The sequence below is a fragment of the Cladophialophora carrionii genome (assembly GCF_000365165.1).
Source record: "Cladophialophora carrionii CBS 160.54 unplaced genomic scaffold supercont1.1, whole genome shotgun sequence".
NCBI lineage: Eukaryota > Fungi > Ascomycota > Eurotiomycetes > Chaetothyriales > Herpotrichiellaceae > Cladophialophora > Cladophialophora carrionii.
The window spans coordinates 3,952,796-3,972,840 of NW_008481816.1; the positions used below are offsets into that span (position 1 = coordinate 3,952,796).

The 20,045-nt window shown below is 55.5% G+C and overlaps 6 protein-coding genes across 6 annotated transcripts; 3 read left to right on the forward strand and 3 right to left on the reverse strand.

Annotated features, from left to right (window-relative positions):
• Positions 1-3,078, reverse strand: G647_01407 (uncharacterized protein; the record flags this gene model as incomplete). The annotated part of the gene is made up of 1 exon (XM_008724807.1): positions 1-3,078. One exon carries the CDS (start codon positions 3,076-3,078, stop codon positions 1-3), a length of 3,078 nt encoding a protein of 1,025 aa, XP_008723029.1.
• Positions 3,079-3,546: 468 nt separating this feature from the next.
• On the forward strand, positions 3,547-4,488 carry G647_01408 (uncharacterized protein; the record flags this gene model as incomplete). The annotated part of the gene is made up of 1 exon (XM_008724808.1): positions 3,547-4,488. The coding sequence occupies one exon, from the start codon at positions 3,547-3,549 to the stop codon at positions 4,486-4,488; it is 942 nt and encodes a 313-aa protein (XP_008723030.1).
• A 2,109-nt stretch (positions 4,489-6,597) lies between these two features.
• G647_01409 (uncharacterized protein) lies at positions 6,598-8,966 on the forward strand (the record flags this gene model as incomplete). Its single annotated transcript, XM_008724809.1, has 3 exons — positions 6,598-8,418; positions 8,469-8,757; positions 8,815-8,966. The coding sequence occupies 3 exons, from the start codon at positions 6,598-6,600 to the stop codon at positions 8,964-8,966; spliced, it is 2,262 nt and encodes a 753-aa protein (XP_008723031.1).
• Positions 8,967-10,043: 1,077 nt separating this feature from the next.
• On the forward strand, positions 10,044-14,195 carry G647_01410 (uncharacterized protein; the record flags this gene model as incomplete). Its single annotated transcript, XM_008724810.1, has 3 exons — positions 10,044-10,410; positions 10,462-10,666; positions 10,718-14,195. 3 exons carry the CDS (start codon positions 10,044-10,046, stop codon positions 14,193-14,195), a joined length of 4,050 nt encoding a protein of 1,349 aa, XP_008723032.1.
• A 1,340-nt stretch (positions 14,196-15,535) lies between these two features.
• On the reverse strand, positions 15,536-16,030 carry G647_01411 (uncharacterized protein; the record flags this gene model as incomplete). Its single annotated transcript, XM_008724811.1, has 1 exon — positions 15,536-16,030. One exon carries the CDS (start codon positions 16,028-16,030, stop codon positions 15,536-15,538), a length of 495 nt encoding a protein of 164 aa, XP_008723033.1.
• Positions 16,031-16,675: 645 nt separating this feature from the next.
• On the reverse strand, positions 16,676-18,640 carry G647_01412 (uncharacterized protein; the record flags this gene model as incomplete). Its single annotated transcript, XM_008724812.1, has 4 exons — positions 16,676-16,777; positions 16,895-16,993; positions 17,087-18,354; positions 18,454-18,640. 4 exons carry the CDS (start codon positions 18,638-18,640, stop codon positions 16,676-16,678), a joined length of 1,656 nt encoding a protein of 551 aa, XP_008723034.1.
• Positions 18,641-20,045: the final 1,405 nt, after the last annotated feature.

Sequence of the window (20,045 nt, forward strand, 5' to 3'; positions counted from 1 at the left end):
CTAAGCGGCTGCCTCACCAGCTTCAGGGCCAGGCAACTCTTCTACGGGCTGCACACTTCTCTTCTTCCTCTTCTTTTTCTTCTTCTTCACGGCCTCTTCATCTCCGCCGGCACGCTCTTCATTCCCGACCTCGGCCTCGACACCGGCCTCGACCTCTGCCTTGGCTTTCGTTCTCTTTTTCTTCCGTTTGACTACCGTGCCTTCCATATCCACGCCCTCACCCATCACCGTCCGCTGCCGTTCCTGCTCGCGCTGCATCTCGAGCCGTTTCTTCTCCACTTCCCTCAAGGCCATTTGCATTTCCAGTTCTTCCGCTTCTCGACGGAGGATCTCACTCTCAGTGTCGGCTGTCCCGCCGGCTTCGAGACTTAGATTCTCGAGCGTGGAAGAGTCGACAGTGAGAAGGGAGCGAGTGGGACGGCTTGTCGACCGAGATTGGCTTTGGGTTTGGTCGCGAAGATGGGTAGATGGGCTGAGAGAGCGAGGCCGTTGCGTTTGATTGAGCACGGATAGGGTGGGTGTGTTTGAGAAGGACTGGGACGTGGGTGTGCTGGTGTCGAGGGTCTCATCCGCAGCGACGACGAAGCGTCGGACCGGCTTCTTTTTGCGCGGTTTGCGGTCTTCCGTCTCAGCTCCAGGGAGGGCAGCTGTGGTTTGGGAGGGGTCGATTCGGAGGTCGATGATGGGAATGGAATCGACGTCGAGTTCGTCACCCGCATTAGATTTGCTGATGACGTCGTGGAAATGGGAGTCTGCGTCGTCCGGAGGAGCGATATAGAAGGGGTCGTCCTTGTTGCGCGCCATTCGTTCTGCTCGACGTCGCGCTTTGGTTGCAGGTGACTCAGGAGCAGATTGGTACGAGAGCGGTTCTTTCTCGGCAGCCGCCGTGTCAATGTACGAGGCGGCTGTTTGAGGTTGTAGTGATGTGATGGCCTGCACGGGTTCACGCTCGTGGTAGAATGAATAGAAGGCGTCGTCATCGTCATCCTCGTCATCCGCGATCTGAGAAGCTTGCAAAATAGACGATAGATCGGGGTTGATGGGTTCATCGAGGTCGAGATCTTCGGGTGGAGGAACCTTCCTCTGCGCCGCTGCTGCCACCGGGTTCAAGTCCATGTTTGCGAAGAGATTGGGGATCGCTGAGGTGAGGAGCAGTGGCGCTTGGCTGCTGTCCCCAGCTTGTGCAGACAGCGCCTCCGAAGCAAGTCGGAGCAGTTCGAGGAACTCGACGCTTCTTTCCTGCACCTCGAGGTTGGGGTGTGACGACAACTTCTCCAAGAACTCCGTGGTCCTTGCAAGTAGGAGCGACATGGTGCTGCCCCTGGAAAGATTCCATTCCTGACCGGCCGCTGTGGCAATTTGTGCGATGATTTTGGGGATTGCTTGCACGACTATCGCCAAAGTTGACCACACAAAGTTCGTTGAAGACTCGTGTATCAGTGAGTTGAGAACCTCGTAAGGATTAGACAGGTACATAGCAAACTCTCCGCATATCCAGGCTGCGGACTTGATGACTGGACCTTGTCCCGTGCCGTGTTTCGGATAAGCAATGGTTCGGTTGGACAATAGAACCAGCGTCTCGGCTGCCTTGGTTGTCTCGGGCCGTAGTTCTTTGACTCTGACCGCAATATCGCGAAGTTGACCTCCAACACGAGCTCCGACCGAGGTCTCGTCATCAAGCGGAGACCGTGTCGAAGCCGAGTCTTGGTGGGCCGGAAGATGTCTGACAAGATGCACTAGAATCTCAATATACCACTCAAAGTCGGTGATGTTGGCGTAGGTATTGTGAGAACACATGTCGAGAATCCTGCTGATGATTTCATGGCGATATTCGTCCGGCAAGGGAATGTTTTCGGATCCTCGTTTATCTGGCACAAGCCTTTGCTCCATGTCTGTCTGCTCTTCCTCCGCGTGGCCATTAGCGGAACCAGTGGCTGTTGCCGACCCTGCAAGTTGTTTCATAAGTCGATTAACGACAGCTTGAATGTTGTCGCTGTTGACCATGCCTGACACCAGCTCCAATGCCTGCATTTTGATGGATATGTCTGGATCGTCTAAACAGCCCATGATCACGTCCTGTTGCATCGCAACCAGAGCTGGATGCGAAGCCACAATCTTGTTGAACGCGAGCAACGCAACATATTTCAGGTTCGGGTCGCCATCGAGCACAATCATGCCCCTCAACTTCGATATGCATAGATCCGCCACTTCCTCCACGTCCACACCGCTCTCAGCGCCGTCCAGGATGCCGCCTTGGATGATTCCACTGATGCACTCGTAGAGTAAGGACATTGCCGTAGTTTCTTGTATCAATTTGGTGAGTGGCCGAACCAGTTTCTTGACGAGTCTCGGTTCCAGTGGCGTCAGGACTGCGAACAATTTGATGATCTTGATGCCCATCCAGTTGTTTTTCTGTGCAAGCAGGAGATCGAACAGCCTGGGTGCCAAAGGGAGGAAGTCTTGCGGCCTCCGCCAACCCAGTTCACAGACAACATTGACTGTAGCAGCGGTAACACTGCTGTCTTCCTGTTCATCCAGTAGCCGTTCCTTAATTTTCGGCCATGCCACCCTTAACGTCTCAGGATATACCAACGCTAGTCTGTACAAGGTGACAATGGTCTTCTTGCGTACAGCTGGCTGTGAATGTGACAATCGTGGCAGCAGCTCCGTGAGGATGGAAAGAGCCAAAGAAGACGTCACAATATGCGGAAGTGTGACGAGTGGCAGAGACAGTACCGGTATGGAGGGAGAACTGAGATCTTTCTTCAACAGATTTTCCGCCAGCATAAGAACCTCCATCTCGGGCCGAAAACTCTGAACGGCGGCCAGATACCCAACCCTCTTCTGGATTGGTTTTGGAGATGCCATCACTTCCAGGACATTAAAGGCGGCCCATGTCATATCATAACCGAACATTTCGAGGTAGATGAGCTTGAGTAGCGCGGTAGCCTTGAGATCCAGATCCTGGGAGCGAATCTCACTCCGGCACTCTTTGAGAGCGCCCTGAATGTATTCTGCCTCATTTCCCTTATGGCCGCGCAAACCACGGATGAGATCGACGAGCGACTTCTCGAACATTTTGAATAGGCCGGATCAGGGCGTCATGAAAGATGCGCGGTCAATATCTCGTTACAAATCCCAGATGGCATCATCTCTCACGCGACACAGCATAGGCCAGAGATGCGGACTGAAGGGTTCTTGGCACACATGCATTGATACAGCATGCCGGGCCTTCTTGGAATAGACGAGTGTTTCAAGTGTCCTGATGTGTTGGGCTCCCTTCGTTGGATTCTGAAGCAAAAAGGCATCCGGAAGCGAATGATGCCTTGAGGGTTGTGGAAGTCGATCGACGGAATTGGTCCAGTCGGCGTTTGCTCCGCCGAATTTCGAGCGCCAAGGCTACTGTCGAGCATCAGCTTCGAGGCCGCAACTGTCTGCGACCTAAACACCCCATATGCCCATGGAAAGGGAACAAGACCTATTATTCTACATCTGCTCCAGTGCATTGATTCCCTCCCAGAATACTCAACGGTAACCGGAAAAGCAATGGCCGCTGTCATGCCTAAAGGTCCAGCCTCTGATCCGGCCTCTGCCCTACAGATAGCGCAGGGAGCTCCGGCGATCCTCGCGAAGTCGTCCTCCGTCAGTACGACGTTTCCTGCATCCATGTTCAACACGGCGGACTCGGCAGAGCTTTGGGACGACCTAGAGCAACTCCTCTACGCATGTCTACGGACGGGTGACGACAAATCTGCTTTCTTGTGCGTGGAGAGACTGAGCCAGAGGTTCGGCGCCACGAATGAAAGAGTAATGGCTCTGCGAGGGCTGTACCAGGAGGCTACTGCACCAGACGAAGCCGCTGGGCGAAAGATATTGGAAGACTATGCCAAAATATTGATGGAGAATCCTATGAACGTGCCCATACACAAACGACGGATTGCCCTGATGCGTAGTTTGGGGAAGCCACAGGATGCCATATCAGACTTGGTCCAGTTTGTTGACTCCTTCCCTACGGACATGGAGGCGTGGTGCGAACTGAGTGACCTGTATCATTCACAAGCATGCATCCCGCAAGCAATCTTCTGTTTGGAGGAAGCCCTCATCATTGCTCCTAACGCGTGGAACCTTCATGCACGACTGGGCGAGTTGGAATACCTGGCAAGCCTGTCCGTGACGGAGAGCGCCGAGATTCAGAAACACCTGACGCAGGCAATCCAGCGGTTCAGTCGCAGCATTGAACTTTGTGACGATTATCTGCGGGGGTTCTACGGGCTCAAGTTGGCTGCAGATAAGCTTCTGCGGACGACCACGACATCAAAGGGAAACACCGGCTCAACGATCCCCCCGGAAAAGCTGCAGAAATTGAGCCAGCTGGCGACGTCCAAATTGGAAGCTATCGTAAAGGACCGCACTGGGCGCAGATCGTCCGGGGCAGAATCACCCGAAGTCATTGCAGCTCAGGAGTTGTTGAACAGATCCAAGGGTTGACCACGTACGCCATTCCGGGGACTTTGGAACAAACGCTGGCGACAGTCGATTCTCCGAATGAAACGGCACCGAGTCCGCCACCTGCGTCGGAATCTGAATTGTCATCTTAATTAGAGGTTGACGGTGCGAAAGTTCCTGCAGAAGACCGGCCGGCCGACGAGGAAACGATGGTTCGTCGAAGATCATGTCAGATGCAGGCGTCTCCACTCGCTTCTAGCGTGATGCGTGGTTGTGGGAGTTGGGCAGCATTTTGGCGCGAATCGACGTGGCATTGTTTCTGAGGATGCCTCAGTTGTCACGACACCCAACCGCCGACGAATGAGGCTCGCAGCCAGTCAGCATCCGTGGGTCTTGCTCTCATGCCCTCCGTTTTAGAGTCACTGCAGCCTTGTCTTTCCGACGAACTAACAACCACGAGGTGAAGATTGCGACAATTAGCCCGCTCCCAAGTTGAGGTTCTGTTGGGAAGATCACCGAACGAACACTGCTCTTGTCGGTTTGAGGCGAACAGGTCGGGTATCAGCCCAATCACTCGACTCATGGGAGAGCAGCCCCGGTGGCGGATTGGGTTGTTGCGGTTTTGTCCTATATAGAACGAGAATGCCATGATGGGTCGAAGGGAGACAACCACCCCCAAGCTGTCTCGATATCAATCCAATGTAGACCCATTTGCACTCGACTTGCACTCCTCATTGCCACGACATTAAGAATACCACACCCGTTGCTTTCTACGTCTCCTTGCAAAGGAGCCCTCGATGTCTCAGAATCACCAATCCAATCGTAATCGAAGAAAGACAGCGCGGAAGAAGCGCTTACCACTACTCGATCCAACCCCTTACAGATTGCTTGCATCTTGAACAGAGTTTTCTGTGCGACACTGCGTCACCTCAGTACGCACCAAACATCTGCGGGTTGTTGGAGTGACGCTCTCTCTTGCTCACACCAACTTGCTTCTCCTTCCAAGTCTTTGGCGGAGGCACGATTGTTTCTCGTTGAATATTACTGCCCTCGTTCCAGTTAGCCAGCGTTGGCAAGCGCTGAAGCTCGGAGGCCTTACGGAACCAACGTCCACCGAAGACCCCGTCGAGGCTTACCTGCTGGCGACACGATATTGACCGTGCTGGCCTCTGTCGAGGCCCGGAGCATTATCGCCATTTCAACACTTCCCTGGCCATCGACGTCGGACTCATCGACCTGCCAAGGAACACCTGTGCGATTGCACCAATTTGGGAACACCATTGACATTGACATCGTCATCGACCGAGACTTACCGCGAGAAGGTCGAGCCGGAGCTGCATTGGAAACATATCTGTTTGCTTTTTATCATCGTTGTCATTGAGGAAAGTTGAGAGACCTGGATCTGCGAGGGAGGGCCCGAGAGCCAGAACCGGCATTAGCCCCACCCTTGAACACGGCACACCTAACTGTACCCGCTCGGCGCCTGGACCTGACGAATTAGGCGCTGCTGGTGGGTGAGCAATTGGGCATCAGTCTCCAAATTTGAATCCCCTTTTGGGCCGACAGCTGCACACCAAACATCAGGATTGACTGTCCACACGCGCCCTCAACTCACCGTCTCCTCTCGCTTCGTCTGTCGTCAACAGTCGCTCCTGATCCTGATCCTGACTCTGATCTGCGACTTCTCTTAAACTCCCTTCACAGACTGCTCTCCTCGGATCTACAGTCATACGTTTCCCATATCGTCGGCGTCCTCTCGGCACGACGCATATGCAACTACTTGTGCCTCTGGCCGACCCTTCGTTCCTTTCCTCCCCACGGATCCACCTCCTCGGAATTTCACGACGCACCATCTTTACGACACTACCGCTCCCCGTGGCGCACCTGAGGGCGGTCACCACACCCTCCGCTGCGCCGTTCAATTTCTCCCACCACGGTCTCTGAAAGTCGGCTATCTCAGATATACTCTGGATCTGGCCCGTTTGGATGGTCCTATTGCCTGAAGTCAGCCTCACACCTTGGTTCGGTTAGCATCCCTTGACACTAACATAACCCTCAAGGCTATCTCGTTCAACCTCCCCCTGGGGCAGGTTGGACGCGGTAATCCCTTGACCTGACTCAGTCTCTCATGGGGTGGGTTGTTTCAGCAACATGTTTTCTGTCAATGCTAACTCATCTCCACATAGGTCTTCCAGTCGCGAGAGTCATACACATATCGACATTACCCACATCGCTCCCCGCTCTCCCTCCCTGGGCTCGCAAGACGACGAGCTTCACGAGAACGGCGTCCACGTTTCCGCCGGAGTGTCTCCCCAATATTCTGTCATACATCCCACACAGAGTCAAAGCCAGAGCGGCTCTTCCTCGCACCAGGGAGACTTTGTCCATCTGCAATATCCGAATGAACTAGTCGAAGGCGATGGCTCAGATTCCGTGTCAAGAGTAGACCACCGTGAGCGGATCCAACACTACGAATCCAGGTCCAATTCAGGACGACGTGAGCCGGCTCGCCGCCAGGAATCCCTTCGTGCTCCAGCGCGTAGTAGGACGCGGGAATTGCAGGAATCATCTCCCACCGAGAGCGGAGACTCTACCGAGGAGTTTCTTCGACAAGATCTGGAGTCTCGACGAATGCCTCGTCCTCAATCCTATTATGGGCACAACGGGTATACGATTCACAGCGGTTCATCGGCCCATTCGTACCCATATCCTCCTGTCCCACCCCACGCAGGTCAAGTGGTAGCTCTTCAGCCTCAAGCCATGGCTGTGCCATATCCTCCTCCCTTTCCTCAGGGTCAGCCTGCCCCATATCCTCCGCACGGCGCATACCACACAGGCGGCTTCAACCACCATCACGCTTCGTCACAAGTCAGCGCGCCATACACATCTTCCCCCTATGGACCGCCTACGATTGTCAATTATGGCGCGCCACCGCCTCCCCCGGGAAGCTATTTTCCGGGCCAATACCCGACCCCTTTCGGCCCACAGCAATATCCGTCACAGTACATGCAGTATCCTCAACCGATGCCCTCGCAGTTACCCTATCCATATCCATTTCCTCCCATCGCATCGTCCCCTCAGCCGCCTGCTTCGGCAAGGACTTCGGCTGAAAAGCTTGAAGCAAAGAGCGACGAGGACATCGTCAAACGTCTGCAGGCCATGATGAAGGAGGAACAGGCCGCCAAGGAGGCTGATGCTGCCGAGAAAGCGGCCGAGAAGGCAGCTGAAAAGGCGAATTTAGCAGCCAGTCTTGCCGAGCAAGAAGCTCGTTTCCGTGAACAGGCTCTTCGTCAAGCAGAGGAGAAAGCCCGACAAGACGCGCTACGTGCCGAAGAAGAGAAACGAATTCGAGAGCAGGCTATGCTCCAGGCTGCAGAGAAGGCTCGAGCGGAGGCGGCAGCGGCAGCTGCTCGCGCCGAAGAGGAGCGGCGTATCCGGGAAGACGCCATACGGGCTGCAGAGGAGAAGGCTCGTGCTGCTGTAGCTGCAGAAGCGGATCGCCGAGCACAAGAGCAACGGATCCGAGAAGAAGCCAGGCTTGAGGCAATCCGGGCTTATGAGGAGCAGGTCCGCAAAGCTGCAGAACAGGCTGCACGAGAGCAGCAAATTCGAAAGGAGGCCGCGGAGGCCGCCCTTAGAGCCGCCGCCGAAGAAGCTCAGGCAAAGGCCGAGAAAGCTGCCGCGGAAAAGAAGATTGCCGATGACGCTGCGGCAGCGGCAAAGACGGCAGCGGAGCAAGAAGCGGCAGCAGCAGCCGCCGCTCTCAAAGAGGAGGCAAAAGCAGCCAAAGAGGCAGCAGAAGCCAAATTAAAGGAGGCTGAAGAAGCGGCGGCCAAGGCCAAAGCAGAGGCAGAGGAGGCGGAAAAGAAGGCCGCCGCTGCAGCCCCTCCAGCAAAGAAAGCGCCAGTCAGGTTCAAGGACGCAATTGGTCGTAATTACAACTTCCCGTGGGAGCGATGTTGCAAATGGAGAGTAAGTCGACCTGATCCTGTGAGTCGGATTGTGCACTAACCTGCTGGAAGGATATGGAAGGTTTGATTAACCAAGCCTTTGCACATATCGATAATTTGGCCGAACATGTCATGAATGGCCGCTACGATTTGATCGGTCCTGACAAGGAGATCATCATGCCCAACTACTGGGAATCCACCGTGGAGCCCGATATGCACATCACAATGATGCTCTGGCCCATCCCAGAGCCGAAAGCGGTGGAAGAGGAACCGCCGCCGCCCCCTGATGTGATACTTGACACGGACGGCATTCTCAATCTGGATGGGATCGATATCATAAATCCACGGAAGGAAAGGAAGGGTATGTGAACCTCTGCCTGTGCTACTTGCTTGGGCGTTGCTGATCTTTTCTCCTTAGCGGCTCCCAAAAAGAAAAAGCCCACCGGTCTCGCCGGCTGGATGCTGGGAGGAAGTAGGGGGTCGCGGTCTTTAAAAGGTGATAAAAAGCCTGATGTGGCCGCTAAATCTCAGCACGGTGCCACCGACCAAGGTGCATGCATCGTTATGTGAGCGGCTTTCCTGATGTCGACATCGACGAAGTGTACAGACTGGAGGCGATTTTGTTCAGCAGAAGATTGTGGGAGATTGGAAAAGAGGTGGAAGTTGGGCGGCAGTGTCCATTTGCTCATCCATTACAGCATATCCGCCTGGATGACGACGACGACTACATCTCTCGGTTCTCTGCAGCAACTACCAGTTGGCGACATTTCACGAAGTTGACGAAGGAGGCTCACTCGCATAGGCCACTTCAGGAGGCATGGCTTTATCCTCTCGAGAATTCGGGATCGGTTTTTCATGCCTCGGGGGGGACGAGTTCGTGGATGCTTTTCCTTTGTCACATTTACGAATTATGAGGATGTGGGTTTAGCGGGAGTTTTGAGAATACACGTCGGAGTGAGCGATTCAATGACAAGCAAGCTCACCTTGCAAGAGTGGGCGACATGCTGGATGTCGGTTGAGGCTCCTAATGTTATCCCAAATGGTGTTGCTCGTTCGGCGCCTCACATGTGATACCCAGTTCAGGTTGGCTGCCATAATTGGCCATGTTGCTCATCATCTTGGAAACAAAAGCCTATGTAGCAACAAGACTCAAACAATAGAAAATCTCAAAGACACGTCCTTGTTCCTGTCTCGTGGCTCTGAAGGAGGAAGATCGTGACACGAACAGCGCAACATGCCACATGCGGTGGCTCCAGTCATCGCCGTCGGAATCTCACTCAGCAGGATATGCACGTGACCGGCCGAGACACCTCGACCACCGCACCTTGACTTGGGCCATGCGTCAAACAAACACGACGACGACGACAGGATCGCTTCGGTATATAGTTGGCGCGACAACCTGGTGTCTGTGGCATCTACGAGACTGCAAACTGTTCAGTCTGTCAGCGAAAGTCCAAGCGAGATAGTGATCACTTTTGGGCCCAGGCACCGAAGACTTCAAACCGCCTCATCACGCGACCGGATTCCGCATAAGTCAATGATCTCGCCTGCTGGAGGTAACCCTCGTTCGGCCGAGCCCAAGACAGAAGGTCCTGATCATCTCGGCAATGAGGTTCGATTGCGCCTCATCCAATAACCTTCGACACGATGTCCATGCGGGTGTTGATCCATGACTACCCGCATCGAACAGTGGCCCTTGCGACGGATGAACATGTCTTGGTATTCCGCCATTCTCATGCTGCTTCCGACAGCCACAGAAACTCGGTCTCTAGCTCAACGAGCCTTCCACTGAGTAACGCAAGCCGACCGGTCTCGACGCCTCGTTGCATGGTCGAGTTCGGGGAGAAGTCGATCGTCAACCTCGAGCATTTCCATCCTGTCACGACTGCTCGAGGCACTCTGGGGCTCGTCACTCTCAACAACGATGTCTTCCTATGCGTCATTACCGGTTCAGAAGAAGTTGCGACCGTGCGACCCGGGGAGACCGTGCGGAAGATCTTCGCTGTCGAATTTTGTAAGTGATTTATTAACCCAAAGGAAGGCCTGGAGTGCTAATCTAGAAAAGACTGTCTCAATCGTGCGGACTATGACCACGCCCATGGTCCCTACCCCAATCCCTATCCTGGACAGATTTTTCACTCGGACGACGTTGACTATACACAAGGCGATGATGTCTCGGAGCATCCTTTTCACGCCCTGAGAAAGCTGTTGAGCAATGGCAACTTCTACTACAGCACTGACTTTGATTTGACACGAAGACTACAAGACCGGTACGTTGGAAATCATGATGCAGGGATCAGTGACGGCTGACTCGCTTGCAGCGCCGAAGCCGACAGCACTATCGACATTTCCAGCTTCGACCAGGGCCTCCTCTGGAACTCATACATGATCGACCCGCTGATAAAGTTCCGAAGCAGACTCACCGATTCTGAGCGGTATGCACTAGACCACAGTCGGCTCCTCACTTCCGTCACACGAGGATTTGTCAAGAGTCTTGTTGTCCCGCCTTCCTCGTCGCCGATCCGCGGCACAGTACCAGGGCACCCTACAACATTGACCATCATCTCAAGGCTTTCATCTCGACGAGCTGGCACGCGCTTCAACTCGCGCGGTGTCGACGACGACGGTAATGTCGCAAATTTTGTAGAAACCGAGACGGTTTTCTGGTCTCCGACCGGACTTTGCTTTTCATATACTCAAGTTCGAGGCAGTATACCAATATTCTGGGAGAGCTCAAGTAGCCTGATACCGGGGCAGCAAAAGATACAGATTACTCGCTCGCCGGAAGCTACACAGCCGGCCTTTGACAAGCACTTTGCGAATCTAGAAAGGACCTATGGAGCCGTACACATCGTCAACCTTCTGAGTGCTACCAAGCCTGGTGAGGTGGAGCTCACAGAGAGGTACCGACACCATGTGGGCAGGAGCCCCCTGCGGCGGCATGAAGAAGGGGAAATGGAGGAGCATCACCTCCTCCGTGAGACCGAGTTCGATTTCCACGAGCGGACGCGAGGTCCGACCGGATACGAGGCTGCGAAGGGGATTCGACCGTATCTCGAAACGAGCGCAGACTCGTTTGTCTACTTCCTTTCCGAAGAAGTCGAGGAAGAGACCGTCGTGCAAGGCCGAAAGAAACTGACGAGGAGGCCGATCGTTATCATGCAGCAGAATGGTGTCTTCCGCGTCAACTGTCTGGATTGCCTAGACCGGACGAACCTGATCCAGGGTATCATCAGCCAGATGGCGCTTGAACTCTTCTTGTCACATCGTGGTGAGCGCGGAAACTCAGACTTTTGGATGCGACACTCTGCACTCTGGGCGGACAACGGTGACACTCTCTCCAGGATCTATGCCGGAACGGGCGCGTTGAAGAGCTCATTTACCAGACATGGGAAGATGAGCCTTGCAGGCGCTCTTGCCGATGCCAGGAAGAGTGCTACTCGCCTTTATGTCAACCATTTCGAGGACAAGAACCGGCAGAATACAGTTGATCTGCTGCTTGGCAGATTGGTTGGTCAGACCAGTGTCGACCTGTTCGATCCGGTCAATGACTGGGTTGTCGCAGAGGTGGCTCGACGGAGAGCGGAGTTTGAGTCGAGAGATCAGCTGAGACTTGGAATGGGAACATACAACTTGAATGGCAAAACAGCCGGCATCAACGAAGACTTGACTCCCTGGCTCGATGTTAGGGGCAGAAACTTGGACATGGTCGTGGTCGGCTTCCAGGAAATCGTCGAATTGAGTCCTCAGCAGATTATGAGCACCGACCCAAATCGTCGAATGCTGTGGGAAAGAGCAGTCAGAAATTGCCTCAATGGGTACGGTCCGGGTGAGAAATTTGATGGAGTACCCACGAAAGGTGATGAGTATGTGCTGCTGCGGAGCGGACAACTAGTCGGAGCCGCACTGATGGTCTTCGTGCGGGCAAGCGTCCTTCCCCGGATCAAGAATGTGGAGGGCGCGATCAAGAAGACCGGCATGAGTGGTATTGCTGGGAACAAAGGTGCAGTCGCGATCAGGATGGACATCGAAAACACCTCGGTGTGTTTTGTCACCGCGCATTTGGCGGCCGGGTTCGCCAATTACGAGGAGAGAAATCGCGATTACAACACGATCACGTCTGGATTGAGATTCCAGCGGAATAGAAGCATCGAAGACCACGAAATCATCGTCTGGGCGGGTGACTTCAACTACCGCATCGGCTTGGGCTACGAGAAAACGAAAGCACTCGTCAATGAAGCGATCATCGGCTCCGAAAAGATCAGAGAGGAAGCACTGGGGAAACTGTACGAGAACGACCAACTGAACATCCAGATGGTGGTGGGCAACTGCTTCAACTACTACCGTGAAGGGCGGGTTAAGTTCCTGCCTACGTACAAGTACGACATCGGCAAGGATGACTTCGACTCCAGTGACAAGCAGCGCATCCCAGCCTGGACGGACCGGATCCTCTGGAAGGTCAACCACAGCCGCAACGTGGTGCAAGCGGGCGAGGTGCTCGGCTCACAGATGAAGCAGCTGGAATACGACAGTGTTATGGGCCTGCGATTCAGCGACCACAGACCCGTCTACGCGATCTTTGAGATGGGGATCCGTGTGGTGGATGAAGAGAAGAAAGACGCGCTGACGAAGAGACTGTACGCGAAGAGAGCGCGAGAGACGAGGATCAAGGCAGGCGATTCGACAGAGGGCTTCGAGGACGTCGAGACCGACGACGAGACCGAGAGCGTCGTCGACAGTCTGATGGGATACGAGAGCATCCAGGAGGGGTTGCCCCCGGCAAGCAGCGACAAGAGGAAATGGTGGCTCGACGGCAACAAGGGCGCCAGGAGTACCCTCCGCCCACCCAGGGAAGGAACCATGTTGAGTAAAGACCGAGAAGCCAATCCGTGGAGAGAAGGAGGTGGCGAGGACGACTGGGTCGAGGTAGAGAGACCGCCCATCATGGATAACAACAAACCGAGAAGTCGAAGCCGATTGGAAAGTTTGAGGAAACCGGAGCCTCCTCCCCCGAGGACGGTGAAGAGGATGGTCCCCCCGCCGTGGGAGGGAGAGAGGGTGACGGGTTCGACGCCCCCGGGTCAGGGTCAGGGTCAAGAGATGAGACCTGTGCAACGAGGCCCAACACCAACTCCACCAGCGCCACGGAACAGATCCTCGAGCGCGACGACCTCGCCCGTCCGCTCGCCAGACGTCCCTGCCAGGTCGTCTTCCGCGGCAGGATTTCCCAAGAAACGCCCGCCCCCAAAGCCGTCCAAGCCGTCGGCCCTGACCAGCTCGTCCAGCCAGGCCGCCGTCCCACAGCTGGGCCCTCTTCCAGGCCCGACCGCGCCGCGCCTGGCGAGCACATCTCGCCCCGACACCGTCTCTCCAGGCCCCAGCCCGAGCCCGCAGACGGATGACCGTCCACCACCCCTCCCTAAGCGACGGGAGACGGCGAGTTCGACAGCGAGTTTCGTCAGCGCGTCGGACTCGATCGGCCCTGCTTTGGCGTCTCGACCGATATCCAGAGCCGCTGGGCCGCCTCCTCCTGCTCATACGTCTCTTTCCAGGGGCGCAAATCTCGCACACCAACAACAGCAGCAACAAACCCCGAGAACAGACGGGACAAGTGAGATTGCTGCCCCCCCGTTGCCCTCGAGACGCGATACCAGCACCAGCACCAGCACCAGCAACAGTGCGAACGTATCTCTGCCTGCTAGGAACGGACGAACCAACCCGAGCGCGGGACTCATGGACGAAGATGACCTGTCCGGCCGCGGCGGGCTGGATAGGTATAAGCCGCTTGTACCCGGTTGAGGAATTCCAGACACATTTGATCCGAGGAGTTTATACGCGAGGTAAGGCAGGCAGAAGGGCAGAGGGACAGGCAAGCCAAGCGCCAGGGAACGAAAACGGTGGATCGACAGAAGAAACCTAGAGGGAAGGAACGTCAAGGAGGAAAGGGAGTAGGCTTCTATTGCATCTATAGCTACAGTACATGTAAGACGTACTATCAGCAGTGCTCGATGCGGTTTCGTTTTGATTCCCGTCCTGTTCTCCAAGTCCTTGCTATGGCTGTCGTGGTCAAGACTTAATTTTGCCCCGGGTGCATTCATACATATTGCTAGATCCTACGTAATCGACATGGTGGTTTATCGGCTCTTTATGTCTTGCGTAGCGGTGCCAGGCATGCCAGACGAGTGCGTCGTCCATCGTAAGTGTCGGCCTGTCTCTGCTCTACCACGAATAACGTCCCCGTTGTGGCGAGACACGCGGAAGACTGGGAGAACACACGCATGTTGGTAAGATGTCGTCTTCCACGGGTATCAGTCGCGGTCGGCGACGGGCGCGGTATCTTCCATCTGTAGAAACATTCTTCTCGAACGATGCGCGTCAATTTCCGGAGGCGCCACCATCCGACACCACGGCGGGAATGTCCCCGTCGATGACGGGAAGCACACCTGCGTTGAAGGGCGGGGGCGACCTCTTCGGGGACAACGTTCGTATTGACGACCCTGTGAAAGACGGGGACAGCGACCGTGCTGGCTTCAGGGACGACGTGGGATGTTGGATGTGTCGTGGCGAGGACGGCCGCACAGACGAGAAGAAGGAAGGCCGTCTTACGCATCGTAAGCTGAGGAACTTGAGGCAGCTGTGAGGAGGTCGAGGTGGAGGTGGAGGTCGAGGTCCAGATCCAGGTCGAGGATATTGTAATGGCCGAGGACTGAAGAGGGGAGAAGGAGGGAGGATTCAGATTCCCAGAATGTCAGCGGCTGTCGCCTCTTTATATCGTTGCTTCCTTCCGGATCAATTAGGTCCTCGTGGCGGACCGGCAGGATGAACAGCGTCTACGTTCCTTTTTTGGATTGCCAATGGTTCCGGTGAAGGTCCTCGAGGGTTGGCCCCGGTTACGTGCTTTGACTGTAACTTCTTGGTTGAGTGACCCGAACGCTTTGAGCTGCCCGAGATTCTGCTCGGATCTCGTGTATCGTTGCTGAGCCAGTTGTTCGCTTCCCCAACCGACGAGCCACATGTTGTCTCCAGTGAACGGACGTCGAGAATACATGACGGCTTCATGGTGGAAGGGTGACCAGGTCGTCTGGGAACATAGGTCGCACTGCGGCCTGTCTCGTCTTGTTGTGATGTGTTCCTCCTCCTCACCCAGCGCCCGGCTTGTGTCCCTTCCTGCCTTCATCCAATAGTCTGACCTCTTGCTCAAGCGACTTGATCTCCCGGTCTTTCTGGTCTTTGATCGCCTCGGTCTCCAACAAGAGCCATGTCCAGTAGGTGATTTGATACGTCAGGAACGACAAGGTCACCACTTTCGCGAAGGCGCGGCCATGAACTCGGTAAAAGTTGACCGGTCGTTCTGGTTGAGCTGGGCCTTGCCGGGTCTGAGATCGTAGTGGCGTGGAACTGAACCTGCGGAGGTTCTGGACTATCGGTCGTCGAAGCTGGAACAGTGGTCGTGGAGCTCGCATTGTAGAAGCCTCGCGTCGAGTGTATGCGAGGGACGCCAATTCTCGGATCTCAAGTGGAAATGAACCTGGAGCTGCAGCCGGATCGAGCTTCGGAGGCTTCAATTCGCGCTCATCATCTACCTGAAGTCGAGGAGCGATCAATGTTTGTTGCGTTTGTTGGGTTTGCCGCATTTTGGTGCCGGGCCGAATTCGACGAGCCATTTCAAGCGCACGACGAACAGAGTGAAGCAGAGTCCAGCTGCTTGATTGAATATCTCGAGCTTTGGGGAATTGCATGTCTTGAGGCCAGTGGCATTCTACCTACATCTCCACTTCCTGTCAGCTCAAGAGAGCCAAATGGCTGAGAAGATGACCGCTGATTCTATGCTCCATGATGGGCCGCGGAGTACACAGATGGAATGCAACGCCTCCCAAGCTCAATTCACCACGCCCTCATGCCTGGCTCATCACTAGGGGACGTCTGGACTAGACCAGTTCAAGTGACCCAGAGCGACGTACTCGTAGAGAGGTTTCGTATCTGGATTCTCGACTGGACTAGACTAGAGATTCTCGTCGCCACGAGTGGCGTGCAGAGTCGCTCTCGTGACAGGAGAAGATACATCCACATACAGTACGTATCGCCACTAACAAGAAAAGATTACTGATGTCTTGTTCCATCATCACGCAGCAAGTGTATAGGTGAGGCGTAAGCTTGAGCATGAGCGCGGACGTAAGCGCGTGCATGCATGCGATTTCCACGACGTGATGTCGTCCATGTGGCACGTAGGCCAGCACCATCTCAATCCTCACTTGGGTCCATGTTCTAGGTCCAGTTCTTCAGTTCTTAACCGTCTCCTTGACGACGTCGTCGGCGTTGTAAAGCTCCTCCTCTGCGATGTGGTACTTGGCGGACTTGCGGGCCGGGACGCCATGTTGGAACTGTGCGTGAGGGAACTCGGGTCAGCATAAAGTTTCTTGGCTTCTGGACTCTCACGTTGTGCAGGTCCAAGTCCACGCGCAAGCGCACATGAATTAAGCCAACGTGGGGTGACTTACCATGAAATCCAGCTCGCCAAAGGTCCGGCCCTTGGTCTCGAACAGACGGAAGTAGCCCCAGATGAAGGTCAAGGTGGCGAGGCCTGCCCAGAAGAAAGCCTGCAGCAAGCAAAAGTAAGTAAGATACCAGTAGACAGTGGCCGATTGTGATGAAGTAAGAAGGGAAGGGTAGCAAAGGCCCGGAAAACATACAGTCTTGCCCTTTGCATTCCATGCGCCCGGCGAGATCAGCTGCGGCTGAAGCAAGCCTCCACAGATGATGTTACCGACATAGTAGGTGCTGCGGGCCAGGACGACCGTCTGGGTGCGCAGGCGCGTCGAGCCCACCTCGGAGACGAGGACGTAGATGATGGGCCCGACAGACATGGAGTAGGCGCCCAGCCAGACGATGCAGAGGATGGACTGGGCCCACGCGAGACCGAGCGTCTGGTGAGGCAGGGCCAGAAATCCGATCAGCCAGAGCAGCACGACCAGCGAGGCGAACCCCCACAGCCAGATGGTCCGCCTGCCCAGGCGGTAGATGTACAGCCAGGAGATGATGGTGCCGACAAAGGCGATGCCCGTGCCGCCCAGGGCGATGCCGTACGCGGCGTTGGCGCTGATGCCCGTCTGCTGGAAGAAGAAGCTGCCGCTGTAGCAGAGCGCGCCGCCGTTGGTGATCTGCGACAGGAAGCCCATGCACGCGATCTCGGTCCGGCGGCGGTTCGTGCCCCGGAAGGCGTCCCACAGCTGCACGCCCGCCCGCTCCTGGATCTCCAGCTTGTTGGTGTGCACCATCATGGCGAGCGTGGCGTCGATGCTGCCGTTCTCGTCGTGATGGTGTTCCGGCTCGGTGAGGCGCTCGAGCGACTTGCGCGCGTCCTCCAGCCGGTCCGTGCGCACAAAGAACCATGGCGATTCCGGCGCGAAGTAGGCCGCCACGAACAGCGGCACAGGCCACACCCACTGGATGGCGAACGGGATCTTGTAGCTCCATTTCGTGGGGTTGTTGACCAGGCCCTTCAGCACGCCCGCCGAGATGAACTGCCCGATGCACCAGCACAGGTTGACGTACGCGGTCAAGTAGCCTCGGATCGCCAGTGGAGTGACTTCGGCGGCGTACGAGGGTCCCGTCGTCGCGAATACTCCCCAGGGGATGTTGCATAGGAACTGGCCCAAGAGCATGATTTCAATGGTCGGCGCGAAGAAGACGATGAAGATAAACCCCGTGAGCAGGAAGAGCGTGCCCATCAAGACCCGTCGGTGGCCCCATCTCGCGGTCGCCCAGCCGTTGAGGAGCGCACCGATGATGTTGGCCAGTGCACCGAGACAGTTGAACTTCTGCTGCCAGTTCGCTGAAATTTGGTAGCCGCTCTCTTCGTTCAGGTATGCCCCGTATTTGAGGCGAAAGCTGGGATAGCCGAAGAAGGAGCCAAGCAGCGTCACATCGTAGCCTTCCATGATGACAGTGGTGGAGATGACTAAGGAGTGGTGGCTAAGTCAGCCAAGCGGACGACGATGCATTTACGGTAATTGGAGGAGATAGGGGCTGTTGCGGCCAGGGAGGGAGAGAGACGTACCGACCGACCAAAAGGCCGCGCGCTTGTATGTTTTGAGGGCCTGCAGGACGCCCATGCTGTGTTCCTGCGCAGCGCCCTCGAGGGCACCTCCGGCGAGAGCCGCATCGCGAAGGTCTACATCCTTGAGGCGCTCAACCCCTCCGTGGGCCTCGAGATGGATGGCGTCGGCATGTTTGTCGGTTGCCATCTTTCAGGGACGGCGGCGACAAAGGGACCGAGCCGATGCCTGAAGCGTGTGCGCTTCCAAGTAGTGTTGTTGTTGTCGTTCCTCCAGAAGAGTTAGGTGACTCCGACCTCTCGCACTGACGATTTGTGTTGCGAAATTGCGGGGGGCATGCATGTATGTTATATATGCGGACGGGACATGGGTTCACGATCAAGTTCGCTCCGGGGAACCTTTTCACGTGGCACCCGCCGTCTGCCATCAGCATGGGTGGCCAGAATCCCCGGCGCTCGATACAGCTTAGACCCGTGGATTCATCCATGGCAGAAAGTCCTTGCTGGCGTTCTCACGCCACGAGACAGGAGATGCAAGACAATCTGGACTCAGTTGTCAGCCTGCCATTGAGGCTAATTTCTCAGACGAGTCGGATAATATAGATGGACAGATACATAGATATATGACGGAAAACCTGCACTTACTGGACTTGGTAAGCATGGAACAAGCCAGTGCATGGGAAGATCCATTGTGGTTTGAAGTCTGGGTATATTGGTAGTGCAAAGAGGTCATGGTTGGGTGCCAAATCTCGATGCTACCCCTGCGGGGCCACCGGGTTCTTTCCAGAAACAAAGGGTGCAGATTGCAACGTTGTGTTTTGCCATTCTTGGATCGTTCTGGAGTCCCTACTGCTGGGTACTGGTCGGAGCATGCGCGTACGGAAACACGGCTGATTCGTGGTGAAGACACCATGGGGCCCCAGCTTATGCGGGGGTGGGGACTCCGTACTGTAACGGCGTTGACTGTATCCCAGTAGAGGCTGCCGGAGGAAGGGTGGGTTGTAACTGGCTTGCCACAGCACGGCGTACGGAGTAAGGATCACTTGTAAGCGGACTGCTGCGGTTTTGCGTCGAGGCTGGGGCTTTAGCCTTTGACCACATCAATCCTAAGGCGGAGGACTCTCACCTCGGTGGACACTGTCAGACGCTTCTGGCACTTCTTCGGCCGATGTGTGGGCTGAAGGAGTCCTCGAGGCTCGGCCGTCTCAGTCCAGCTCGCCGTGGCCACTCAGCACGTCCCAGCGCTTCCCAGGCCAGGAGCAACTTCGGTAGGGCAAGCGGTTGGCACTGCCGGAATATATCCAAGAATGGTATATACTCACACACACGATCTCTGCAGTGCGTCCGGTGGGATCTCGCCAAGTGGGCATCGGTCCAAGGCGAAACTCTTGTCTCCATGGCCATGCCATAAGGAGTACTACCTCCAGCACGGTCGGTTGGCTGCAATGCGATTTCCGCGCCGGCGACATGGTCCTCCGCGTCTCGGCGATGCTAATGGGGATAAATGTTTAGTAGGAAACTCAGTTTGTTTTGTTTTAACCAGTGTTTTCGTCTGTCTTGGGACACTGTTGGTCCTATGCAGGCCGGCCATCTTT